The sequence below is a fragment of the Aethina tumida genome, chromosome 4, assembly GCF_024364675.1.
Source record: "Aethina tumida isolate Nest 87 chromosome 4, icAetTumi1.1, whole genome shotgun sequence".
In the NCBI taxonomy this organism is placed as follows: domain Eukaryota; kingdom Metazoa; phylum Arthropoda; class Insecta; order Coleoptera; family Nitidulidae; genus Aethina; species Aethina tumida.
Genome location: NC_065438.1, coordinates 22,001,774 through 22,028,503, shown reverse-complemented (window position 1 = coordinate 22,028,503; position 26,730 = coordinate 22,001,774). Strand labels below are relative to the sequence as shown.

Sequence of the window (26,730 nt, the reverse complement as noted above, 5' to 3'; positions counted from 1 at the left end):
CAACTTGATTAATAAATTTATTAATTAATAATTGATTGAATCTGGGTTTATTTATACAAATAGATATATAAATTTATTAATATTTAATATATAAAATGGTTATACTCTATTTTTTATTTACTTACCTTTACTTTGACAATTTAATATTGTTTAATATTAAATAAAAAAACAATATTATTAATTTTCATTTTATTTTGTGGATATTTGTACAAATAGATTAATAAATTTATAAATATTTATTTACATTATATACAATTATCTTAAATCTGGAATTGTAAAATATCACTATAACATGAGCCTTAATAAAAAATCAACAAAAAAAACAACCATCTAAACAAAGCGCATTAACTAACAAATACTGATATAAATATTTCAAAAGGAATGAATTACGATGATTACAAAAATAATTACGTGATTACAATTTCTGGCATAGTTTAAGCTTAAGTTAAATAATTGACGAGCTAAATCCAATCGGATGGAATATTATTTTATATTGGCTTAATTAAATAGTATATAAAAATCAAAACACGTGATGTAATAGTCAATAAAAAAATTAATCAAATGTGATAAAATTAACTACTTAAAAATTACTACGAATATTGTCTCGAAACTAGTGAGCTGAAGCTGTTAATGTCAAATATTAAACGTACGATTCTATTGGTTTAACCTGATCAAACCATATAAAACAAATTCCAATCACCCAAAACAAATTTCGCCTCCGCACACAGAAACGCACGACACATCGAACCATTAATAAATCAATCAGCAAGCTTTCTTTCAGCCCTAGGTCAACGGCAGTCTGGTGCTGCCTATTAAATCGGCGATCCCGTCCAAGCGTGCAACTAAATCAGCCATCAGCTGGGCGGGAACATCTTCGACTTGTGACTGCCGTTCATCTTCGGCCTGCTGCCGAACCACGACTTCTTCCACTCCAACGTCTCCTGTATCAGGCGTTCCTCCTCCGCCGTGAACTTCAGCAGCGTGGCTATCGCCTTGATTAGATGCTGGGCCTCGTAGTCGCGACTGGTCAGGAACTTGATCACAACGTGCTTGAGGTATTTGAAGTTGACGTCCTCATCGTCGCGACGCGACGACTTGGGATGGTGTTTAGTGGACGTTTGGCTGGGCGTCAGTATCGCCGCGTCCAGATCGGCGTGGTTACTGGGCGTGCGCAGTTCTTGTTGCAGCGTTTTCTTCATGTCAGCCAGTCGCAGTTGCAACGTTTTGATATTCTGAAATTATTTAATTATTTTCTTTTAAAATATTGATTTTAAATCAGTTTTATTTGTTAATATTAAATATTTTAGCCATAACTCTTTTATTTTATTGTAAACTGTTTAATATTAATTTATTGTCGTTTTTTTGTATACATTATAACAAAAACTACTACATTCTTATTTTATAAAATGTTACATACATTTTTCTGAATTGAACTGGACATAATTATAGAAACTTTAATTTTTAAAGGGATTCTTAATAATTAAATTATTATTTAATTTAACATATATCTTTTTTTGTTTGAAAATTTTGGCCCATCCCCACCCAAGCCATCTCCTCTTTGTGATTCTCGGTTTTGGTAAAGCTGAATTATATTTTTTTTCTTTGATTATTTGTACAAACAGATTAATAAATTTATTAGTACTAATTAATAATTTATCAATTTTTCATTTATTTACCTTTAAATTATCAAATAATGATAATTATATAAAAAATAAATATTAATTTCCATTTTTTGTTCATTAATTATTATTATTTACTAATTTTTTTTTATTTTAAATTTTTATTTATTTAAGTTAATTAAAAAATAACAATTAAATAAAAAGTAAATATTAATTCCTATTATATTAAATTTATTTTTTTAAATAAATTTTACCTTAATATCTAAATTAATTTCTAATTTTTTTCTGCGGTTATTTATGCAGATTTATAAATTAATTAATTAATTCATGTTTTTTCATATTTTATTTACTCCTTTAAACTTTTTTATAAATAAATATTACCTTAATATCTATATTAAGTACTAATTTTTTTCTGTGATTATTTATACAGGTTTATAAATTAATTAATTAATTCATAATATTTTCATATTTTATTTACTTTCCTTTTCAGTTAAAAAAATGATAATTAAATAAAAAATAAATATTAATTTCAAATTTTTTTTGTGGTTATTTGTATAAACAAATTAATAAATTTATTAAAATAGAGTAAATTAATTTATATAAATAAGTAAAAATAAATTTATTTACACCTACTTTTACCTCATCAGTTGAGAAAAAACAATTCTTGAAATTTCAATTAAAGAGCAGTATTTACTTCAAGAGGAACATTAGAAAAAAAATACCGTCCCGAAATTTTGTCCACCTATTGTAAATTGTTCTTTTCTATATTTTAGCATGTTGCCAACAATTATCAAAATTCGAATTTTGTATTTGTCTGTGCAAGCGAAAGAAAATGACTGACGTTAATGAGAATTGGAGAAGGATGGACGAAGAGAGTGGTAGATTCGTGAGTCTAAGTAGGCGGTGCAATTTTGTGTCAAATTCAAATATCTTTTAATTATCATTTTACTTGATGTGCCCTCCAGATTAAACCACGTGTCCAATCACGATGAATAGTGCATACTTGGTAAAAAGCAAAATAAACGAATATTTAAATTTACACTATCACCATCATTGCATTACCATTCTAAACTAACCTAATTTAAACTAACCTTATTTTTCTCAGATATTTGGTCCTCCAGTTCCACTATCGTGTCACGTAACTGCTTCTCGACCGTTTTGCTGTCCTTAAGCTTGACATTCTCTTCCTCCAACTGCCCCAGTTTATTCAACAAATCGGTCATTTCTTGCTCCTGTCGTTTCATGTTCATCTTCACCAGCTCCATTTGCTGTGATATTTCTGCGTTACGTAACAGTGCCGTATTTTTCTCAGTCGTTACCCTAGTAAAAAAAACATTAATACATCTCCCATCAGTTATTGTGTAATAGTTTGTTACCTGGTGAGTGTTTTCTGCACGTTCAAAGAGTTGGACTTCTCTTCACCAAGTTCCTTTTCCAACTTTGTGATGATTTGCCTAAGAGAACTGTTGGCTAAGTGTTCAGACTCCACAGAGATCTTCAATTTGCCACACTCATCTTCGGACTTTTCTAGTTCGTTTTCGTTGTTTTCTAAATTCTTTTTGACCACCTTCAACTCAGTCGAGGCATTTTCCTAGAAAACACAAACTACAGTGATGTTGCAGATGAAACATGTCCTCAGGGTTGTTTTAGGAGGGTCAACATTTAAGAAGACATTCACAAAAATAAAACAAAATTGGGTTTAAATGAATATTTATTGGTAAGCATAACATAATGTGTATATAAATAATAATTTTGAAAAAATTATGTTTTATGTAAAATTTAGGGACTCCTACGTTATATAACATAAAAATTAAAACTACCATAAGCAAAAGTCCATTATTAAAATACATAGAGATGGACACTTGTTTAATTGCACTAAATGTATTTGTTTGTTTCAAACAAAGGCACAATCTTTAGGAAATTTCATTCTTATCACAGTCATCTCAAGTACCATGTCCATCTCTAATCACACTAAAAACTGGTGAAAAGCTTGCAAGAAGAAAACAGTGGGTGTTAAACACGATAACAATAATGATAAATGCAGGTTCCTATCGCTTAATTACTATAATAAATCACATCGTTTTCATTCACTTCGCAAAAAGGAAGCATGGCCGCGTCCTCTAAAAAATATAGAGATCTATGTAGGGGACAAAACCATCCAAAAACAATAAAAAAAATCCAATCAAACAACAAAAAAATTAGGAATCAAGCCCGTTTTCTCTTTTACACGTTATGACTCACGAGTTCGGTCCGGAGGAAGGCGATCTCTTCGTCGTTATCGTTACGCAGACTCTTAAGTTCGAAGCTCAGCTCGTTTATATCTTGGGTCAGACGTTTTATTTTATTCTCCTTGTTGTTCAGATCGAAACGATTGCACTCAAGCTCCGCCTCCAGCTGCTTCACCTTCTCGGCCAGCTCGTCCTTCTCCTGAACGGCCCTTCGGCGTTCCGCCGACTCCTCGGCCGCCTGCCTGCTCAGTCTTCCCACCTAGAAATGCATGCCGTTGTTTATGTTGCCGGTACGTCATCGCAGTTGCTCACGGTTAGTGGTGACAAACTGTTTAAGCAAAACAAACTGCACCCAAACCAAAATATACTCACAAACGTGTTTTGTGGTTGCTCTAAAGCAAATAAACAAATTTCGTATCAACATGTGATAGAATTTAACTGGAGCACTTGTCCAGGGTGTCCCCCGTTGGTTGTGTTCCAGGACAACCAACTTTTAGGGACACCCCGCACCCGCCCCAAAGATTCGATACAAACCTGCGTCTCCAGGGAGGCGATCTTATCACTCCACGACGTCTTAATGTCGGCCAAGTGAAGGTGCGCCTCCTCCAGCCTCTGTTCCAACAGTTTCCTCTCTTTGGCCACGTGCTCGTCGTCGGACGTTTCGTTCGACACGCGCTGCCTCAATATCACCACCAAATCGGACAAGTGCCGTCTCTCCTCCTCGCTCTTGGCCAGCTGCGTGGCCAACGCGGCCAGATCCCTCGAGCTCGAGTGACGCAACGACTCGAGGTCGTCCTGCAACGTGATCGCATTGAAATCTGGCCCCAATCGACTGGGTACTTCACGTAATATAGGTAAGTGACGGCGTATACGAAGCACATACCTGCGTGTTCTTTTCGAGTGCTTTAAGCCCAAATAAGCGCACCGTACATACAATTTCGGGTCAACACAAGTGCAGATTGGAAAAGTAAAAACGTCACCGTAAGCCAGAAACTGTTCGACCGTTTTTTTGTTGTTGTTGTTCAGCGTGTTTTATTTAAAAATTGCTGAAGAACATTTCTTAACACTACTACCTAATTTAATTAATTTAATATTCAACTTGTCTACTGTGTGGCTTCCGAAAAATTTGTATTTTTTGTCTGATTTTAACAAACTTCTTTTCAATTGCAAAGCATGAAAAATATTTTACACAAAATGAGAGGTTCTTGGATCCAAAATCAAAACCAACGAGGCATGAAAATTAAGGAAATCATGTGTAAATTTATTATAGAAAAAATAACTACACCACTGGATAAAGCACCCCCTGTAATGAGTGTATACCAAATTTTATAAAAATATACACATTCATACTTATTGTGAATTGTTTTTAACAACTAGTCTATGGTATAAATTGTCAAAATTAGGATAAATTATCTCATTTTTCAAGAATAATGGAACTATATCCTAATAATACCAGTGGCGACTCGTCAAGTTTAAGTCCAGTTTTTTCAAATCACAAAACCCCTTTTATAACAAACATCTTCACTACCCTTTCAAAATAAAATACATGGCCAACAAAATAGTTTATTCACATTTATGAATTGATACACATTTATTTAATAATAAATCCACCACGTCAACAGCATTCCTTATAAATGCTGTCGTGTTATTACTGGTTGGCGCCTTATCGCAATAAAAACGAGATACAGCCTTTCCACAACTGAATCTATCAGACACATATAGGATCAAGTACTTTTTAAACTGAAAAATTGGCATTGTTTGGAAATTTCGTTTGTGTAGGTATTTGCAGTTATCTCAGTGGCTAGAGGCACGCCTCTACGATTGAAACAATAGGCCGATCTTAATGTGCAAGCGCGAATTTTGGAACCAAACAGAAATATTTAAGATTGACTTAGGAAACGAATTGGCGCCAACATTTAAAAGCGCCCCTGGAGAACTTACGCACAAAATATTCATTCAAATTTATGTTATTGCTCGTTCAATTGTCGCTTTTACAACATATTATTTCTCTACCTTTATTTAAATATTAAGTTAACGTTATATCAATAAAACAATTTTCATAGGTAATAATACAATACTTATTAGGGTGGACCAAAAAATCGATTATTTTCCGACACCGAAAAATTGGTTCCTTGGCACATTTTTTCTTTAGTTCCAATAGCAAAATTTATATCTCGTCTTGATTGTATAGAAAATTTCTATTTACATTTCTCGTAGGAACTGGTAGATAAGTAAATATTAGGAAATGCCTAATATATATATTGCAGAAAATTAAAAGCTCTATAAAAAAGATCTCTTGTGGTTAATCGATTACTCTAACTATTTAGAAGATATTCGCAATCGAATCCAAATGCGTACTGATTTTAATAGTTTTTTAATAAATATTTGAAATTTATCCTTTTAAGTCATGAATTCTGAGATCATTTATTATCTATTTCAAAAAAAATTTTTTTTTTATTTAAGAAATATGATTAAATATCAATAGAAAAGAAAAATATAAATATATTAAAACTCAGCAGTTAATAATTTGGTTATAGTTATATACAAGAAGACACAACTCAGAAGCTCCAAAAACTATACAGTGCGAAAAATACTCTCCGTGTCTAGATGTTGTAAGAGATGGATGCACGACAAAGAGAGTAAAATTTTGCCCGGTAGTAGGAATCCCCACTCTCAGAGAAAATGCGCCGTGCTAGTGCGCGCTTGCGCACAATATAAATTAATCTTTGCGAATGCATTTAGTAACTCTCCATATGCGTAGGTTAGGTATATCAAAAACAAAAATAAGTATTCTAAAAATAAACTTCTCTGAAATAAATAAATGCATAAATAAAAAACTAAAAACAATTAAATAAAGTGTTCAAAGACATCGACTCCTCTGCGGAGACGAACCGCATGCTAAACGCAGCAAAACCAAATGATCCCCTCCAGTCAGTCCGGCCCGCCCACATAATTGCATGTATATCTTTCTTTTTTGTTTACAAAGGGGTATTGATGTTCCGTCTCAATACGCGAGTAGACACGTTCATCATTTTTGATACTGTATATGCAATATAAAAATGAAAAAAAAAAAAACACAGATAGCGCTAGTATAACATGTTATAAAAAACAGATCTACCAACATTAGAAATTACCCAGACGAAATATATTCAATTATAAATTTTATGAAAAAAAATTGAGTTACATTTTAAATAAACCTGTTGAAAAATATTAGATGACGATACTAAATTATGATAAGCGCAAATATGTATGAATATTTCATAATATTTACTTATTTACGAGTCCGACATCTTCTAAACGATAAGAGATATGAAAAAATTGTAGAATGTTTAATTTCCTACAAAAATGTAAATAGAAATTATCTGTACGATCAAGTAATGGCAAGATATGGATTAAAATTAAGAGCTCATCTTTGGAGAGCATTTTTTAAATGTGCCTTAGAACAAATTTTTCAGTGTTGGAAGTTAAAAAAATATTGTAGATTTTTTGGCCCTAACAAATCTAATAATTAATATTAATTACATTTAAGTACATTAATTAGTCTGGTTAATTAATTTTTGTTAAAATTTAATATTAATATAAATGACATAAATACATACTTGAATTTGAAAACGGAACATAATAATCGTCACTGCAAACCTTATTGAAATCATTGACAAACAACAAAAATTGAAAATTTTCGCCTTCTCCTCTCTAAACCTAGAATTCTTGGAAATAACAATTAAACGTGCGAACCACACAAATTTGCATAGCTTACTTGGTGGCGCATCCACCGATCACTATTTTCGTCCTTCTCGATCTCTCATTAGTATGTATTTCTTTCTCTTTCACTCTTACGGGGACAAATGCAAAATTCAAATTTTGATTGGAATAGAATATAGAAAATTCTGTTTTCATATAAAAATATATAATTATAAATATAAAATCCATAAGTTGTATATAGTAAAATTTATTTATTGTTTTTGTTTTATTTATTGTAGTCGTCTTTAGATATTTTTAAATGATTAAGAAGAAAACATATCTTGATAAATTGTAATTATATCGATATCTCGAATTTTCGTAAAATCCTTCGTTAAAATTACAAAAATCAGTGTTAAGAAACATAGAACAAATTCTAAAAAGGAGAAAGATCCTTTTTTTTGAACGATCGATATGGATTTTGATCTTCCTATATTAAAATTACTAATTTCTCAATGTCGAATAGTCGATTTTTTTGGCCCACCCTAATACTTATATTAATACTCTTAATACCCAAATTTTATTTATTTCCATAAATCCACTTGTACAGTCTTATTAGAACAGTATATTAGTATAAACTCCTATGTGGTTAAAAAATAAGATTATTTGACATTTGCTATTTTGACAATTTATTACAAAAACTCCTTAATGAAAAAAATAAATTCATATGAAAAATATGACATTTAATTTAATCACAAATCAATACGCATATTTTGTTTATGAAATTAGGTATATACCTATTTTAAGGGGTCCTTAATTCAGTGGTGTGGTTAGATTTTCTATAAAAAAGTGGCTAGTATGATGTCTTCAATTTTCGTGTCTAAAAATTATACAGTACGTTTTGTTTTTAGGTCCAAAAATGTGACATTTTGTGTATAAATACATATCTTCATGCTTTACAATTAAAAAAAATTGTTAAAATGTGACAAAAAATATAAATATTATGAGGCCACACTGTGCAAATTTTGGTTATTGATTTATGTGGCGTGATTTCTGATAAACAGATAAAAAGTACAAAATTCATCTGATTTAATTAAAAAAAATTGTTCAACTGTGTAATATTATAAAAAATCGTGTAATCAACAAAAATTTCTAACAGATCATCACAAACATTGTATTGTATAAATATCATATTTACGCAATTTTTTATGCTTATTCAATATAAAAGGCTTAAGAAAATCAATATCCCTTATCTTTAAGTCTCAATTTTTATTGACTCACTTTAAATGTAATATAAAACGCAATAAAACATAAAAATGTTGGCTTGCTTCTCATTAAATGAAGCAAAAAACCAAGTAATATGTTAGTAGGCATAATCACTCAGTGATAAAAATACCTACCTGCCCAGTTATCTAGTACAAACAAGTTGAGTAATCATTTTTAATGATAACACTCGGTGAACATACACAAAATATAACAATAGTTATGCTACATTTAACATTCATGTATTCAATTACCTGGATATCACTGAGCTGCTCTTCCTGCCTTCTGAGCCTGTTAACCTCATTCCTAAGCTTCTCTAATTGGACATTGGCATCCTTCAGAGCGCCACTCTTCTCTGAGAGCTCTTGCTCTCTCAACAGCACCAGCTGCTTGACTTTGGACAGCTCCTGCACTTGTAACGATTCAAACTGTTCATTGTTTTCTTGTTGCATCAGAATCTTTTGTTTGAACTCTACAAACCAACAACTGTGACAACAAATATAAACACTGTGGTCCAAACAGTACCTTCCAAACTCTTCAGCGACTCCTTCAAACTCGATATTTGCTTATAGGCCTCGTCCTTCTCCTTCTCGATGGCCTGCAGCTGTTTATCCTTGTCCCTGATCAAGTCTTTGTACTCGGTATCCTTGTGCTCAAGTTTCCTGGCGAAATCCGCCTCGATTCGTAGCAGTCTCTTCTTGAATTCGTCCGCATCGACGACCGGCACATCTTCCCTGAGCCCGTCCGACGACACGATCGAGTTGAGGCTCGACGTGGAGCCCTGATGCGACTTACCACGCAGCGAGTCGATCTTCTGTACGGTGCTGGACGTTATTTTGGCAGTGAATTTCGACAGATCACTGCCAGTCTCCTCGCGGATCTTGTTCTTCAACGACGCGAACATTTTTTGGCCGGAGACACGTTACACTGACATTTTATTTTGTGCGACCGTTCACATCGACCCACGCACCATCGTTTATTGTTATTTATGCGGCGGACCGTGCATGTGCAATCTGTTTTAGTCGTTTTGATGACTTTATTGTGGTGACGTTGATTGTCAAATTTGACAGGCAGTTTGGTGCTGCCATCCAGTGTGCGCATTTAGCAAATCCACTTGCTGTGGAACCTATGTTTTCGTTAGACACGTTCGGCATCTTTCGGTTCGGTACGCTTTAAAGTGTAAAATGTTTATTTTTTAGCATTACCAGTGGCGGCTCGTCAGGTTTCAATCTGATGAAGCATTATAAATAAAAACAAAAACAATATTTTATTTTTATTTATATTTTTATTTACCCATAATTAACAACATACAATTTGAATGACCCCTTTTATACCATAAATCTTCCCTATCCTTTGAAAATAAAAAACATTTTGTATTTGTATGCTTGGGAGCATACAAATGCGTGCATTGTAAAAGGCGACCAGTGTTATTTCGGCGCGTTGCTGATATTGTCCTTACGTCTCTTTAAATGTGTGGCCTGGCTATGTTTTATTTAGGTCACACCGTCGAAATGTTGAACGGCACGTGAAAACCTCTTCAAATCGTCCAGTTTTCCACGTCCCTCACCATTATACCGTATCAAAAATGATGAGCGTGTCTACTCGCATATTGAGACGGAACATCAGTACCCCTTTGTAAACAAAAAGGAAAGATATACATGCAATTATGTGGGCGGGCCGAACTGACTGGAGGGGATCATTTGGTTTTGCTGCGTTTAGCATGCGGTTCGTCTCCGCAGACGTTGTTTTTAGTATATTTTATTTAATTTTTGGGATACATTTTTATTTTGAAAAAAGTAGTTTATTTTTAGAATACTTATTTTTGTTTTTGATATACCCTCAAAAAATATTTCATTTTACAGATTGAAAATATACAAAGTTACGGAATTTAAATGGAGCATCCGAAGAACTCGAACTACATCCCTACGCATACGGAGAGTTACTAAATGCATTCGCAAAGATTAATTTACATTGTGCGCCGGCGCGCACCAGCACGGCGCATTGTCTCTGAGAGTAGGGATTCTTACTACCGGGCAAAACTTTTCTCTCTTTGTCGTGCATCCATCTCTTACAACATCCAGACACGAAGAGCATTTTTCGTACGGTATAATTAACAAGAAGTCGAAAAACTGAGTGTGTCAAAATTTAAGGTCTGAGTGGATTTTCAAATGGCATCTGTTTTGCCGCCATAGAAATCAGATGTTGATTGTATTTTCGTTGTAATGTGCAGAATCCGCCGAGCTGTGTGATATCCGCCAGACACCGAACGGCACGTCGAAATCATCCGTTTCGTGGTGGACAAGGGATCGCGGAAATCGGGGTAATCACCCCCACCGACCGATACTATTTGTTGATTGGGTCCTCGCTGTTTCGAAGGTCCACAGTCAGTGGGCTTTTTTAGCATCGTAAAATTCGAAAAACTGTGCGTCGCGAATGGGACGGTCAGGTGCCAAGTACTGATCGAATGCACCGAACACATCTATTATTAAACGAGAATATGTCCTGACCATGTCTTTTATTTTCAAATAGTAGTGAAAATATTTGGTATAAAATAGGTTTTTATTATTTGAAAAAATTATCTTGTGGACTAAATTTACATGACGCAAGCACTGATCTTTCAAATTGTATGTTATTATCGAAAATAAATATAAAATAATTGTTTTGTTGTAATTTGTTTTATATATAATGTTCCTTACGAGACTCAAACTTAACGAACCGCCACTGTAAGTAAACTATTTGTACGTTGAACAAGTCTCTTAGTAAGACAGATTGTGTTCGGAAACCGATACGTGCCGAACGTAGCAAACGAAAATTAACACTCTAAAATCATGTTGGATCCGAGAAGTCGGTTTGCCAAATGACCAAACAGCCGCCATCTGTGGGTTTAATGCGCAAGTTTTAGTTTACTTGTTTAATAAATTCCGAGTGATTTTTATTGTCCAAAGGTGTCACCATGAGTATTATTAATAAAAATTTGTTTATTTTTTACGAAATCCATTATATCAATCTATTATCTAAGAATAATTATAAAAAAACGAATGAAAAAATCACGGTGAAACCCATGATTGTGAGGAAACAATGAGATCAGGTGCGAGCCCGTAAATATTAATAAACATTTATTTAATTTGCCCCGTATTTCCACGCTTGGAAGTGTTCGTGCGTTGTAAAAGGCGACCAGTGTTATTTCGGCGCGTTGCTGATATTGTCCTTACGTCTCTTTAAATGTGTGGGCTGGCTATGTTTTATTTAGGTCACGCCGTCGAAATGTTGAACCGCACGTGAAAACCTCTTCGAATCGTCCAGTTTTCCACGTCCCTCACCATTATATAATTAACAAGAAGTCGAAAAACCGAGCGTACTACAATTTAAAGTCGGAGTGGATTTTCAAATCGCATCGGTTTTGCCGCCAACGAAATCAGATGTTGATTGTATTTTCGTTGTAATGTGCAGAATCCGCCGAGCTGTGTGATATCCGCCAGACACCGAACGGCACGTCGAAATCATCCGTTTCGTGGTGGACGAGGCATCGCGGAAATCGGGGTAATCACAGGAGACGTGTCCAGCCGCCCCCACCGACCTATACCATTTGTTGATCGGGCCCTCGCCGTTCGGACGGTCCGCTGTCAGTGGGCTTTTTCAGCATCGTAAAATTCGGAAAACTGTGCGCCGCGAACGGGACGGTCGGGTGCCAACTACGGGCCGGACGCACCGAGCATATGTTTTATTAAGCGAGAATGTGCCCCGATCCAAAGTAAATGCCTTCGTTTACGCTCATGAATGAATTGGATGTGAGTATGTTCCCTTATAGGTTATGTCACTCTAACGAAACGTCTTTCAGAACGTCGCATTGTAACATCAATGTTTTCTGGAGATGGTGTGTAAGGAGGACGTATTATCATGGTTTAAGGACTTGGACAGTTATAAGAGAATAGATGTCTTGTACAACCTATTAAATATGTGTCTTCCTTTCGAATTGCGCTTTTTGGGCAGTTGTGTGGAGGAGATGGGCAAGCATACGTATCAGGAGTTCAGGGGGCTCGCCATAACCGCCAACGACCACGAGAAGCTATCCAAAGACAGCACCTTCGATGGTGGCTTCCAAGACAAGAATGTGAGGCATCGACTGGCACTCTATCTGTCCCTGTTGTCGTCCCGTAACTACGCCGCCGCCAATTTTTTATACAAAAAGTTGTCCAGGACAGATTTCGTTGAAGAAATAGTGAAAGGACATGTGCAAGATGAACAGTTACACAGTGAGACTCTGTTGTTGTTTACTATGGCCCTGTACCACCCTGCATTTACCTTTGAACAGAAACAATATTTTGGACAGGTACTTAGTAGGCTAATTGATTTTAGTGACAGTAAAAACAGGATAGCACCCAAACCCAGTATGTATGGTTACCCACCAGGGTTTGGATATCCCACTACTTCCAAAAAGGTAAAAAATTCATGATTATTATTTAGACTTAACTAATTCTAATATCTAATAAGAATTTTATCTTAATCTTTAATAAATAGTTATGGCAGTGGCGGCTACTTAGATGAGGCAAATGATTTTATTGACATAATTATTAAAAAATATTACACAATACATTTTTTATATTTATATTCTTTAAATATAATTTAATATTTAAACAAAGTATGTAGTAAAACCGACAATTAAACAAGCAATAACAGTTTTATATTAAATTTCAATGAATATTTTGTATACTAGTTCTCCAGAGGCACTTTCAAATGTGCCTTTTCCCGTTAATTCGTTTAATAAGTAAATCTTGAATATTTGTATTTGACACCAACGTTCACGCATGCGCTTTAAGGTCGGGCTTTTGTTTCAATGGTAGAGGAGTTGAGGCGTGCCTCTAATCAATGAGAAAATTCCGTCACAAATGAAGTTCCCGAACATTGCCGATTCTTCAGTTTCAAATACTAGTTGATCGTGTGTTGGATTCAGTTGTGGAAAGGTTTTTAATACTGTATCTCTTTTTTATTACGATATGGCATCAACCATTAATAACACGAAAGAGTATATTAATATAAGAAATGCAGTTGTCGTGATTTTTTTTTTTATTAAATAAATGTGTATTTCCAGTTTAAATTACTATGCCAAAATGTTTGTTGTCAAAGAATTAAACCGTCCAATTCCTAATTTGAATACTTTAACAAATACGGGAAAAAAACTGGGGATTTACTATATAAATTAGATAGTCTAAAGGGAAGTACAGTAATGAATAAATTATTTTAATGACCATGTCTGTTATTTACAAAGAGTAGTGATATTTGGTATATAAGGAGTTTTTGAGATTTTAAAAAGCCGCCACTGAGTTAAGTTACTTTTTATATCAATTAACTATTTATTTTGGTTGTTTAATTTTGAAATTAGTACAACAGATATTAGATTAAAAAATAATGTATAAAATTAATATTTATAAATATTTAATTGAATTTTTAAGGTTTACTTATTTGATTTAAATATTAGTATCCCTTTTAATGGATTAAAATATTATTTAATATAAGAATATAATAATCACGTTGTAATATTTCAGTTCAGCATTGTACAAACAGTTACTAATTAACATAGAAGGACAATGGCTGTTCACACCTGTATTAAATTCATTCGTTTTAATTATAACACCATAATATAGTTAGAAATTATCTCATATAGTTTATAAGTCTTATATATTATGTTACATAATTAGTTTATCAAAAAACTTGTGTCTAATTAAACTGTTAACTGTTCAGAGCGCATCCGATACTTCATCGTCTGTGCCAGTGAAATCGGCCTCGACAATGTGCTATAGCGACTCGACGACGATGCACCAGCAGCCCCCCGGCATGCCGCATCTGCAACCCCACTCCATGGACTACATTTGGACGCCGCGACCGGGCTTCCACTGTGCCGGCGCCCCCGAGGTATTTCCAATCTTCCAGTCGAAACGTTCGTTTAACCCTTCTTGTAATGTGAACAGGTACCACCGTTCCCGACCCAACCCATATCGCCGCAGTTGAGCCAGCACGGCTCACCGAACCAGAGCAGGAGCGGGTCACCTCTGCGGACGTCGCAGATGCGTCCACCTCCCTCACAGAGCCACATGTCGTCGATCCCCGTCGTGTCGGCGGCCGTCCTGAGCGCCGGCGAGCCCATGATGCCGCAACAGCCGTCGCAACAGCAACTCACCATCGAGACCCTCCCTCTGTTCACGGGAGAACTCAAGTTGTCCGAAGATGAGGTATTTTTTAACAAAAATCTGTATTCTTGTATAATTATAAATACATATACAAATTTGTAGCTTCCTTTGCCGTCCGTTTTGAGCGACGACGAACTGGTGGGCCTCAGACTGCCCGGCCAGTCGTTGCCGCCGCCGTGGCAGTCCCAGCCGCCGCAACAGCAACAGCAGACGGTGGTACCGCCGCCGCCACCTCACTACGGTCTCCAGAACGGGCTGCGGTACCCCCCGCCGGCAGCCGCGTTCTCGAAACCGCAGCAGCAACAGCGCGGCGGACTGCCGCCGCCCCTGGAACAACTGCACGTCCTCACGCTCGACGACCAGCTACCGCACCACTCAAACTCGTCGGCGGCCAGCGACAGCGGCAGCAGCCCGAACCGGACGCCGCCGGGCACCCCGTCGAACACCGTTGCCCCCGTCGCCCTCTCGGCCACCGTGGTGCCCACCTTGCCCCACGGACCGGGCAGGGGGAGCGGCGCCAGCAGCGATTGCAAGGTAACTAAAACTCCCCGTGTACACGTCCAACACTTGCCGTATATTTTAATGATTCAGGTGCGCAACGGCATCCCAGTCGTGGCCGCGCCGCTGTGCGACACCACGTCGCCGCCGCCGCTGCCCTTCAACAGCTGTTCAGGCCCGTTCGGTGGCTACGGCCAGTTCCCGACCCGCTACCCGTACAGCATACCGGGCCCGTACAGGTCGACGTTCACCGGCCAGTATCCGACGTACACGGGACCGCCGCCCCTACAGCAGGGTGGCGCCGCCGCCCCGGCCGACAACGGCTCGTTCGCGTTCACCCAATCGATACCGTACGGCTCGTTGATGACCGTGCCGTCGACCTACAGTCTGCCGTTCCCGTCGAGGAGCGTGCCGCCCGGTTGCTACAACTGCGGGGCGCACTCGCACGCCGGCGCCGACTGCACAGCACAGAACATCGACGAGATCACGCAGAAGAAGTCGTACCATTTGGATTACTCGCCGATGACGGGGGACCCGGACAAATGATGCAGTGTGTAGGTGCGTGTGCCGCCTCCGCTACGCGTGACTATACGAGAACGGTTCCCGTACTGGTTGTTCTTTTATTTTAACAGAGATCGTGTGTAACATAGGCTGAAACTGTGTAATTATTGTATAAAGTTTAGTTGAATGCTTGATTTTTACCAAATCGTTTAATCGTTCTGGATAAAAATGGTTTTTTAAGGACTTTTGTGCATATCTAGTGCCTCAGCGCTCGTGTCCTCGTTTTATATTTCGTGGAAGAATAACACGTTAAACTAAATCCTGTTGTCGGACGTACGGCTCAGTTCCAGTCAGTCTCTCTAGTCTATTGGCAGACGTAGTTTTTAGATGTGCGCAAACGCAAAAACAGTCTTGAGATTTTTATTTTACGTCCTACCCCCGGTCCCGAATTCGTTGCACTGATTTTTTTTTATTCTAGAGCCTTTTTATGGAATCTCTTCATTTTTCATTAGTTTTATGCCACTTTGTTTGTTTAATTTTTGAAGTACTGCAATACTTACTTAATATTTATAATTTTTTAGGGTCATATTTTGTTTGCTTTCAGTTTTTTTCCATTACTTTTATTTGTTATCAATTTCCTACGATTGTGTTATTACTTTTACCGTATTTATTGAGTTAATTAATTAAGAATACGTACGTACATATATAGAATACATAAAATTGAGGCTCTTTTTTATATAATTGAACAACAAAATTTGCATCAGTTTTAACTGATTGGGTTTTGCTTGTGTGGTTATATCGAAATAGTTAAGTCAGTGGATTTGTTGAAAATTATGTTGTGTTGGTTCGTCTCACATCTCAACGATTGTAGAAACATGATATATTTAAAAAAATATTGATGTATATATTTTTGTATTAAAGTTAATTAAACTTGAGAAAGTAATACATTGTTTGTAATGTTTATTTCTCAATACCAGAGACCAAATATCAAAATTATTTTTGCATTTGTGATAAATTACGTAATATTGTTTGTAAAGTGAAATCCACCTAGACACGAATTGATGCTCTGTAAGACAAATTGTGAGTATAATTACCAATAATTAATTTATAAGAATATATGTTGATTTGTTGTGATTTTGTTATTACATTAAAAATGTCAATATTGTCTTTCTATATATATTGTTCTGTAAAATATCACGATTTTACTGTATATAGTGACTACTAGTTACAAAAATAGTTATTGAACATTGATATATTTATAATACAATCAGTATATGACTGAAAATTTAACTTAAATTAAAATTAAGAAATAAAGATTTTCTAACAACTGTTATTTTATTTGAACCAGCAATTTTATTCCTAATTTAATCATGGCTTCTTAATCCACTCTAGGTTTAATTTATTTTCCAATAAATTGCTGGAAGATGAGGCAGTTCTTACCCTATGAAAATTATTTATAACGTTAATATTAAAAAATACGTTTTTTATCTTTTTATTCCTTAAAATATGATATGACATAATATTTAAAGAAGTAAATAAAAAATTAATTAATAAGGTAATCCTACTTTATATAGCCAAATTTTTTTTAGAATTCAACCAACTAAATGATAAAAGTCATATATGAAAAACAAAAAAAAATTACATATAGATTTTTTAACATTTTTCTCTACATATTTTATTAAAACTGAAATCTGGCAACTATGCGGTATAAAATCTTCTAAACAAATGTTTTCAAATCAAGTTGACGCATGCGCCTAAGGTATTTCTTATAGTCGCGGATTCTGCAATATTACCTTTCTATAAGGTTCCAACATCCGCTCATGCGCTTTAAGGTCGGACTATTGTTTGAATGCTGAGGTGTGCCTCTATCCAATGAGATAATTCCAAATACCGATACCTACTACCTACTGATTCTTCAGGTTTTTTTAATATTCCATCTCTTTTATTACGGTATAGCGTCAACCAGTAATAGCTCGAAAGAATTTATTAACATAAGAAATGCAGTTGACGCGGTGAATATTTCATTAAATAAATAAAAAATTAAAAATATAAGAATATAAGAATTTCTAGTTTAAATTACAATTCCTAATTTGAATACTTTAACAAATATGGGACAAAAAACTGGGGATTACTATAATTGGTGCGATAAATTTGATTGGCTAACTGGAAGTACAGTAATGAAAACATTATTTTTGCTGGTCATGTCTCTTATTTTCAAAAAGGTATTCAAGATATTTGGTATAAAAGGGTTTTTATGATTTGAAAATATTTCTTTGTGGACTAAATTTACATGACAAAAGTACTGATCATTACAATAAATTATTGTTTTTTTAATCTTAATATACTGTGGCCCAGAATCAAACCTCAGTGACGACTGGCTACCAACTTATAAATGAAGTCATAGAAAACCTAATGAAGTTTGTATACGAACATATGAAGGTTACACATACAAAATTACTTAATTTAAAAATAAATATGTTGTCAGTACTGTTTTATTTACTATGAATTTCCCATTTAATCATTTTGAAGTTTTCAGGTTGATATATTATTGGGTGTGTTGTGGAAATAATTCGAACGATATTAAATAAGACGTGTATTAACTAAAAATTACAAATCGATTTTGTTAATATTGTTTATATTAATTTATTCACACAGCAATAACAATCTAAGGAAAGCCGTCATCATCTTCCTCGGCCATTTCCTTGGCCAGTTCCAAATCCTGCTGTTCCCTTTCTCGACGTTCCTCGGCGGACTCCAACTCCTTGCCATAAGCCTTCGGCGGGTACCTCATCGCCTTCACACTCTGATTGTGCAGATCCAAACAAAACGAGATGCGCTGATGGAACGCCATTTGAGGTTCTTTCGTACAGTAAATGTCGGTACTTTCTTTACTCCTCATGTAACCACCCTCAGGATCCAAAGTGGCTTCGATCACCCCATCCCTGATGGCCTTGGCCACGATGAATTCGGCGTCCTCGGCCGAGTCCAGACCCAGTTTCTTGGCGATGTCCTGCGGCGATATCCTGGAGTAAGACAGCCCAATGGACCTGATGGCCGTTTTGATGACATTGTGTCTGAGGCGAAGGATTAAGGTGAAGGTGTGGTCTTGCCTGAACTGGGGCCCGAAATTCTCCAACACCTCCCCGAATCTCTGCAAGTTACCCATCCGCACGGCTTGTGTCAACTGGAAATAGGGGCCTAGCGAATGTCTCATGCTGGCCTGCCTGAAGATCTGACGCTCGGGTATGTCGCCGAGCAGCAGCTCAACCACGACCAGCAATTTCTGAACAGTTTGTCTGAAACCGACGGCGGCGTTCTGTGGGGCTTTCCTCATCGCCTGCACGAGGTGTTTGTGTGCCACGCTGTACTCCAGTCGGGCGCACTTGATCCGGCCCAGGTAGTATAAGAATCTTGCCCACTCATTGTTACTTGCAGTTTCTGGGAACACGCATTTGCTCACTAGTTTGTCCGCCTGGTCGTAGAGAGAGTAGTGTAGGTAGTTTCTCAGTAGGCAGTTAATGAGGACAGCCTGGCCCTCGAAGTCGTTTCTGAGGGTGGCTGTTCTCAGGCGGGCATGCAGGAAGGCCCTGATGGATTCCAATTTGTTTGTCAGCTCAGCAACTCTTGAGTGGTAAAAATAACACTTGGCGGCTATGTGGTCGGACGTCCTTCTGTTCTGGTTGGTGATTTTGCTCATCAAAGCTTGTGAGCAACGAGTCGCCTCTTCCAACTTGTTAGTGTCAATAAGGCGCACCAAAATAAGCAGGTTTATGTACAAATCTACCTCAGGAACGGGTGACTTAGTAGCCGACCTAGCCCTAGTTTGCGTGTCGATCTCTGAAGCCACAGCCTCCTCTACAAAGCACAAAAGACTGTCCCTCTCAGACACCGGGTAAATTTGCGATATCAGACTCCTCAGAACCACGGCATTCAGTTTTCTTCTGGTGTTGGGCAGACAGCGTAGCACACGCAAAATAAAACGGTTCTCTTTGTTGGCCACGGCCTTTTCGATTTGTCTGGCCTGTTCGCGTATCTCCAGCACGCTCTGTATGTCGGTGTCCCTTTTGCTGTCGCCGCCCTCCAAACCGGGCGGACTGTCTGCGTTCTTCATTTCCACGTCGGTCTCAATCACAACCATTTTTTATTGGATTTTCTTGTGAACTGGCGAATGAAAACAAACTTGTCAAAATTTGCCGTGTAACGCAACTCGGTTTCGAACCCGCAAAATTAGAGACCCTACATTACCGACACAAAACTTAAATGTTTTTTGGCTTTGTTCAATAAATAATTATTACTGCGAGTTTTACCTAATTACGCTAATTAACATAAAAATTTTTGTATTTTATTACAATCTAATAAGACTCAGAATTTGATGGAAAATAATGGTAAATTTGGTGACATCTATTCGAATAATACGTTATTAAATATGGCGCCATCTGTTATCACTAATATCACTTACCAGGTGATATGCACTATATTTTAGGTTAGGTCAATTTGATTGTTGTTATCCAACATAACGGGTGATCATCCGAAAACCAAGTGAAATGTGAATAATAGTATTAAAACAACGGACCAATTAATTAGCGGGCAGAATGGACCGGGGACGGTAAGCACCGACGCACAACAACTCCTTAAATATTAAATTTAAACAATTTAGTTTTTCCCTGTTGCAACTGGATCCGGGTGAAATTTATTTCGAGGACTTCAGTGCGATTTTCATACCGCCGGACACGACTCCGAAAACGTACGACGTCAAAAAGCAAGATGGGAGACTGAAAATGTGCTCCAAATCCCTTGTTTTTGATCCAAAAGACATAAACAAGCCCCTCATTAAGATCCCCCTCAGAGACTGTGTGGTGATTGAGCAGTGGAAGGGCAGCGCCAAATTTTTGAACAGCAACAACGTCCTCAGCGTCAACTGCCGGGAGCACATTGAAATGTTGGAGGGCAATGTGATTGCACCGTATAAATTTAAGGGGTCCGATAACTTTCTGTTTTTGTTGAACTATGCCAACATTATGAATTGTTTGCCTCAAATCTGTCAGCTGCACAGGGCCAGCACTTTACATGCGGCTGAGCAAGCTGACATGGTAAATAATTCCCGTTTTAATTAATACATTTATAACTAATTAATTGTAGATAGCCACAATAGTCCACTCAAGGCAAGCTAGGGTCAGCTTTGATCCACTGTGGCTGGATTTGTATGAAAAGGTATTACTTGAATCCCAGGCAGACAAAGTCAGCCCTTTAGTCGTGAACCCTGGAAGAGTTGTTTTGTCTACTTCAAGATTGTTCTTTCAACCCTACAATAATATTGAGCCTGTACCAGTCATTAAAATTGATCTATGCAGTATTAAACGTATTGTCAAAAGGAGATTTTTGCTTAGACACATTGTAAGTGATTTAAATTTTTATTAGGGTCATACAACAAATATTTATTGCAGGGTTTGGAGATTTATTCAAACGAAAATAGCGCCAACCCACATATTTATCTATCATTCAGAAATCAAACAGAAAGGGATAATTTTTATCAAAGGATTTTTGAGCAACCAGAATTAAATATAACTGAGTTGCACCAAGATGTAATAACACTACAGTGGCAAAATGGAATTATCTCCAATTATGAATATTTAGAATACATTAACAGGTAGGTTTTTAACATGTCTTATTGGCATGAGTCATCTGTTAGTCATTTGTTGTTTCATATGACTGGGAATTTGAGTGCATCCAAGGACTGATAACATTATACATAAACAATTAATTTCAAAACATTTTATCACATTCACTCAACCAATAAATATTTGCAGTCTAGGTGACAGAACAATCAACGATCTGACCCAATATCCAGTATTCCCATGGATTATATCAGACTACACGAGCGACACATTAGATTTAAACGACCCCAAAAACTTCAGGGATCTGTCCAAGCCGGTCGGTGCCTTAAACCAGGAACGATTGGAACGTTTGCTGGAACGGTACAACGAGATGGGGCATCCGAAATTTTTATACGGGTCCCACTATTCGACTCCCGGCTTCGTCCTCTATTATCTGGCACGTTTGTACCCTCATTACGTGCTGTGCCTTCAGAGTGGCCGCTTCGATCACCCGGACAGGATGTTCAACTCGTTGGCGGACGCATTCAAGAATTGCCAGAACAACATGTCCGACTTTAAGGAGTTAATTCCCGAGTTTTACGACGTGTCACAGGGTGGGAGCTTTTTGGTCAACAACATGGGCATTAATTTCGGCTACAGGCACGACAACGTCAGGGTATCCAACGTGCAACTTCCGCCGTGGGCGGACAGTCCAAAGCATTTGATTGAAGTACTTAGGGAGGCGCTCGAAAGTGATTATGTATCGAGGAACTTGCATCACTGGATCGACTTGATTTTTGGCTACAAACAGAAAGGGGAAGAAGCTATAAAAGCTAATAATTGTAGGTCTTTGAGGTCCTTACTTTTTGATATATTTACGTGTCTTGTATTTGTAGTATTTTATTATCTGTGTTATGAAGGAAATGTGGATCTGGCTTCCATAACTGATTTGAATGAAAGACACGCCTTAGAGGTGCAAATCATGGAGTTTGGCCAAATACCGAAGCAAGTTTTTAAAGTACCGCACCCCCAAAGGATACTGGGAACTCCCATTACAACTGAACCATATCAAATTGAAGAAATCAAGAACATAAATGGTACAATTTTTTTTTTGATACTACCAACTTATAAGCATGATTTGTTTACATATATATATCAGTGACATATGCTAAAATAACTTAACCTAAAAATAATCATGTTGGCTGCACTGGTGTCAATAAATAAGCAAAATTAATGAAAATTATTTTTTAGAAAACTGGAAAGACGTCAGCGATATTGAATTGGTAACCAGCTTCAATTCGCATAAAGGAGCCGTAAATTACCTATTCATCAGCGATGACGGCACCAAAGTCACGTCCGTGGGTCACGACTCAAAATTAAAGGTGTTTTCTTTGCCCCAGAACAAACAAACCAGATCTGCAAACATTGGTAACATGCCCCTCAGTAGTTGCATCCAGTTACCCAACATCAGCGTCTTAGTTATTGGTAGCTGGGACAATCAAATGTAAAATGTTAAAACTACTTTAAAATTTCATAATTATTGATATGTGGTAATTTTTAGAGTATTATACGACTTAGATTACGGAAAAGTGACCGAAACAGTCCTGGCGCACGAAGACGCCATCACCTGCATGTCGTACGGATTCAAGTCTAACTTGTTGGTCTCAGGAAGCGGCGATTGCACCGTCAAAATTTGGAAGGGACTGAACAACAACGGCGTCATAAAACCAATTCAGTGTCTTCAAAAGCAAATCGACCACAATTCGCACGTTAACTGTCTTAATTTTAATGCGTAGGTGGACTAGATAAATATTTTATCGCCGTCTATAGTCGTATTTTGTAGGGATGATTCTTATTTAGCTGTGGGAACCGACGACGGTGAGATTTACATATGGGAAACAAGCGAATTTACATTGTACAAAAAGTATCAAGTTCTTCCTTCAAGTATAAAAACCATCAGCTTCAGTCCGGACGGATTGAAGCTGGCAGTTGGTGGTGCAGATAAAGTTTTTCAAATATTAGATGTTACCACTGGTATGCCAGTGTGCACCAAAACTGTTAAATCATCGATAACAACCCTTAAATGGAACGATTTCTTATTAGTTTTTGGCTGTGAGGACGGAGTACTTTATGTTTGGGATATAATAGAAGTTAAGTTGTTGTTTGAAGTTCAGGCACACACAGGTGGTTAAGTTCATTTATTGTTGTTGATTGTTTATTGATTCAAATGTTTTCAGGATGCATCAAAACTGTGGACATATCATTTGATCAAAGTTTTATTGTGACTGGCGGTCAGGACCGCTCGATTAAAGTGTGGAAACCAAAATAATAAATGATTTTATATTTTAACTATAATTAGGATTAAGTCAATCTATTGTGATACATTTTTAATAAAACGTTTTATTATCTACACCTTCGTTTGTCCTAAAAGAAAAACTCAATTTTGATATAAAAGAATCCCCTGTGAAGTGGGTGTATAGCAAACCCGAACCTTATTGAAATTGTACACCTTGCAGTTCAATCATGTCTTCAGAAGCATAAGAGGACCCAATTTTGATATAAAAAATTTATTACAACTAACAAAGTTATTTGTTTTTAAAATCATTCACGTATTCTTCCCCTTCAAAAGCAGGTGGATCCAGATTCCTCAACCCTTTCTTTCCTTTGTTGAGTGGGAGTATAAAAAAGTCAAGCCTTGTTGTACATGTACTTCTTTCAGTTCAACCAGATGTCTCCAAATGGACATGAAAACTTAATTTTGATGTAAAAAATTATAACTAACAAAGTGAATTAATTGATTATAAAATCAGAGGCGTATTCTGCACCTATTGAAACAAGTGGCGCCAGTTTCCTTGGCCCCGGCTTTCCTCTGTGAAGTGGGTGTATATCAAAGCCAAGCCTTATTGTACTTGTACACCATCTTGCAGTTCAATCATGTCTCCAGGAGCACAATAGAACCCAATTTTGATATAAAAAAATTATTACAACTAACAAAATTAATTAATTAATTTTAAAATCATTCACGTATTTTGTCCCAGCAAAAGCAGTTGGATCCGCATTCCTCAGCCCTTTCTTTCCCCTGTGAAGTGGAAGTATAAAAAAGCCCAGCCTGTACTTATACATCTTCTTCCGGTTTAACCAGATGTCACCAAAAGGACAAGAAAACACAATTTTGATATAAAAAATTTATTACAACTAACAAAGTTAATTAATTGATTATAAAATCAGTCACGTATTCTGCCCCTGCAAAAGCAGGTGGCTCCACATTCCTTAGCTCTTTCCTTCCCCTGTGGAGTGGGAGTATAACAAAGCCACCCTTTGTTGTACTTATACATCTCCTTGCAGTTCAACCACATGTCTCCAAAAGGACAAGAATTGGTACACAATTTTCCATGATGGCAGTGTTTCCTGCACGATTTGCACGGCTCACCTTTGCGGTACGGCCTTCCGATTCTTCTCGGTCTGTTCCCACTAAAATAATAAATCAACGATTTATTGATTAAAAATGAATGGGTTTGAGAGTCTCTTACATTGGACAATAGTTGCAAACGTAGTTGTAGTATACAGCCCCCGTTACGTTACCGTATCTGTTACACTTGGAGATGCCACAACCAACTTCGTGAGTGGCAGCCCAAACCATCTGGGTGTAATGTCCAACTAACGTTAGGTTGTTCCTTTTGCCGAAGGTGAAGAGGTCTTTTTCCAACCACCAGGTTTTAATAGCAAACAACCTGATAAAAAACCGATGTTACAAGACAATTAAGCAAGTTATTGTACGGTTACCAAGGAACTTTATGGGAGGCGATAAAAATATTTTGACCGCACGACCCGTACTCTCTGATGAACCGTCCCGTTGTGTTGTCGTGGGTCAGCAACATGCACTCTTCCGACCACCTCTGAGCCGCCCTAGCCGCACCTTTGTGCCACTTCTGTAACAGAACCCTTTTAGACGACCTTCTAAATCAGCAGTTTGAGATAATCTATCATGGAAGTCTGATTTGGTTATTTGCCAACGTTAAACGAACGTACTTAGTAGCCAAAATTATGACGCACCATCCTCAACATGTTCGCAGCCGGAGGCTTCACTTGAGTCCTGAAGTAGTTGTGGTACAACACTATTTTGTCCTGGATCTTTCTTCTGTGAGTGCTTAACGCTCTCATTGGTATGATATCACCCATTACTTTGGGTCCTGGGCGCAAATAATAAAAATAAAATAGCCTATTGATTAATTTAGTTGCCCAAAACTTACGTCTTTGAGGATTGAAGTTTCCAAACTCATCGGTGACTTGAACGACAATAGATATAATAATGGCAACGACGTACCCATTGAGGATCATGTCTCTGTTGGGAAAAACAACGACAAATCACAATCTAAAGACGAAATGGAAATTAGAGGTCGTACATCATCTGATTTAAATCATTAACACTCGGTTCCGCAAATAAATAATAAATTAATTTCAATCACATCTGTTGCGTACAATTTTTTGACTGCGGCCTACTATAAATTTCTTGGCGAGTTGTATTAGGTCATTCTCACCGTCTGGGATATAGATTTGGTTTATCTAGACAGTTTGGTACCGATTTTTTGGCCTGCCAATGTTATTTACAAACAAAAACCAGACTTTAATGCATTAAACACCTACGAGTTGATAAGACCGAAGTTATGGGTGGTTTCGAAGATTGGAGGCACAAATGGAGAACAAATAAAACAAAAAATACAATGTTTAAATAAATAAATATAAAATGAGACCCAAATATTTATATAAAAATCATTTAAAATTCATAATTTATGTAAAATATATAATATATTATTAATATAAATATTAAATAATTTATATTTAATATTTTTTTCCACACAAAGGTTTTTAGAAAAAATTATTTATACAATATTCTTTACAATAATTTTGATTTAAACCTAAGATAATAAAAGCTAATTTAATATGATTAAATAAATAAAAACGTGTTTTACTTACCTCCACTTATCACACAGGCAAACTAAAGAAATTGACACGGTCACCGTTCCACGAACTTATCAGGAAGCTGGACGGTTTGTTTCTGAGCGCTTCTCCGCGATTACAGATAATCCCGTCGCGTTGACAAATTCGCACGACGCCTTCGTATTTTCCGACCCATTAAATTTTGCATTTCGTCCGTTGATTTATG

General features: G+C 36.7%; 5 protein-coding genes across 6 annotated transcripts; 2 read left to right on the top strand and 3 right to left on the bottom strand.

Moving 5' to 3' along the window:
* Positions 1-221: 221 nt before the first annotated feature.
* On the bottom strand, positions 222-9,858 carry LOC109599684 (golgin subfamily A member 1). The gene is made up of 7 exons (XM_020015704.2): positions 9,314-9,858; positions 9,043-9,260; positions 4,382-4,642; positions 3,861-4,106; positions 2,996-3,210; positions 2,711-2,939; positions 222-1,232 (listed from the first exon to the last, which is right to left on the bottom strand). The coding sequence occupies exons 1-7, from the start codon at positions 9,690-9,692 to the stop codon at positions 855-857; spliced, it is 1,926 nt and encodes a 641-aa protein (XP_019871263.1). The 5' UTR covers positions 9,693-9,858; the 3' UTR covers positions 222-854.
* A 1,929-nt stretch (positions 9,859-11,787) lies between these two features.
* On the top strand, positions 11,788-17,145 carry LOC109599685 (zinc finger CCHC domain-containing protein 2). Its single transcript, XM_020015705.2, has 6 exons — positions 11,788-12,576; positions 12,627-13,226; positions 14,528-14,698; positions 14,755-15,015; positions 15,076-15,507; positions 15,565-17,145. The coding sequence occupies exons 2-6, from the start codon at positions 12,660-12,662 to the stop codon at positions 16,015-16,017; spliced, it is 1,884 nt and encodes a 627-aa protein (XP_019871264.1). The 5' UTR covers positions 11,788-12,576; positions 12,627-12,659; the 3' UTR covers positions 16,018-17,145.
* Positions 17,146-18,550: 1,405 nt separating this feature from the next.
* Positions 18,551-20,187, bottom strand: LOC109599665 (probable 26S proteasome non-ATPase regulatory subunit 3). Its single transcript, XM_020015682.2, has one exon. The coding sequence runs from the start codon at positions 20,108-20,110 to the stop codon at positions 18,638-18,640; it is 1,473 nt and encodes a 490-aa protein (XP_019871241.1). The 5' UTR covers positions 20,111-20,187; the 3' UTR covers positions 18,551-18,637.
* A 244-nt stretch (positions 20,188-20,431) lies between these two features.
* Positions 20,432-23,976, top strand: LOC109599664 (protein FAN-like). The gene is made up of 10 exons (XM_020015681.2): positions 20,432-20,578; positions 20,630-21,062; positions 21,112-21,366; positions 21,417-21,619; positions 21,780-22,408; positions 22,463-22,663; positions 22,818-23,070; positions 23,128-23,358; positions 23,410-23,750; positions 23,804-23,976. Exons 1-10 carry the CDS (start codon positions 20,565-20,567, stop codon positions 23,893-23,895), a joined length of 2,652 nt encoding a protein of 883 aa, XP_019871240.2. The 5' UTR covers positions 20,432-20,564; the 3' UTR covers positions 23,896-23,976.
* Positions 23,977-24,760: 784 nt separating this feature from the next.
* LOC109599673 (cysteine-rich secretory protein 2-like) lies at positions 24,761-26,689 on the bottom strand. 2 transcript variants are annotated; one of them, XM_020015693.2, is made up of 6 exons: positions 26,541-26,689; positions 25,817-25,908; positions 25,620-25,756; positions 25,350-25,495; positions 25,097-25,297; positions 24,761-25,037 (listed from the first exon to the last, which is right to left on the bottom strand). In XM_020015693.2, exons 2-6 carry the CDS (start codon positions 25,902-25,904, stop codon positions 24,791-24,793), a joined length of 819 nt encoding a protein of 272 aa, XP_019871252.1. In that variant the 5' UTR covers positions 25,905-25,908; positions 26,541-26,689; the 3' UTR covers positions 24,761-24,790. The 2 variants fall into 2 exon arrangements, with proteins under 2 accessions (XP_019871252.1, XP_049822156.1); XM_049966199.1 differs by lacking the exon at positions 25,620-25,756.
* Positions 26,690-26,730: the final 41 nt, after the last annotated feature.

Excerpts from the sequence above, each read along its gene's own strand:
- LOC109599684 (XM_020015704.2), bottom strand. The coding sequence starts at position 9,692 with ATGTTCGCGTCGTTGAAGAACAAGATCCGCGAGGAGACTGGCAGTGAT. Across the intron at positions 9,261-9,313 it reads GTCGCTGAAGAGTTTGGAAG|AGTTCAAACAAAAGATTCTG; the intron begins GTACTGTTTGGA and ends GTTGGTTTGTAG. Across the intron at positions 2,940-2,995 it reads GTGCAGAAAACACTCACCAG|GGTAACGACTGAGAAAAATA; the intron begins GTAACAAACTAT and ends TTTTTTTACTAG.
- LOC109599664 (XM_020015681.2), top strand. Across the intron at positions 21,063-21,111 it reads CGGCTGAGCAAGCTGACATG|ATAGCCACAATAGTCCACTC; the intron begins GTAAATAATTCC and ends AATTAATTGTAG. Across the intron at positions 23,359-23,409 it reads AACTGTCTTAATTTTAATGC|GGATGATTCTTATTTAGCTG; the intron begins GTAGGTGGACTA and ends CGTATTTTGTAG.
- LOC109599665 (XM_020015682.2), bottom strand. The coding sequence starts at position 20,110 with ATGGTTGTGATTGAGACCGACGTGGAAATGAAGAACGCAGACAGTCCG.
- LOC109599673 (XM_020015693.2), bottom strand. The coding sequence starts at position 25,904 with ATGATCCTCAATGGGTACGTCGTTGCCATTATTATATCTATTGTCGTT. Across the intron at positions 25,757-25,816 it reads AAACTTCAATCCTCAAAGAC|GACCCAAAGTAATGGGTGAT; the intron begins GTAAGTTTTGGG and ends ATTTGCGCCCAG. Across the intron at positions 25,496-25,619 it reads CTGCGAACATGTTGAGGATG|AAGTGGCACAAAGGTGCGGC; the intron begins GTGCGTCATAAT and ends GTTCTGTTACAG.
- LOC109599685 (XM_020015705.2), top strand. The coding sequence starts at position 12,660 with ATGGTGTGTAAGGAGGACGTATTATCATGGTTTAAGGACTTGGACAGT. Across the intron at positions 15,016-15,075 it reads TCAAGTTGTCCGAAGATGAG|CTTCCTTTGCCGTCCGTTTT; the intron begins GTATTTTTTAAC and ends ACAAATTTGTAG. Across the intron at positions 15,508-15,564 it reads GCGCCAGCAGCGATTGCAAG|GTGCGCAACGGCATCCCAGT; the intron begins GTAACTAAAACT and ends TTAATGATTCAG.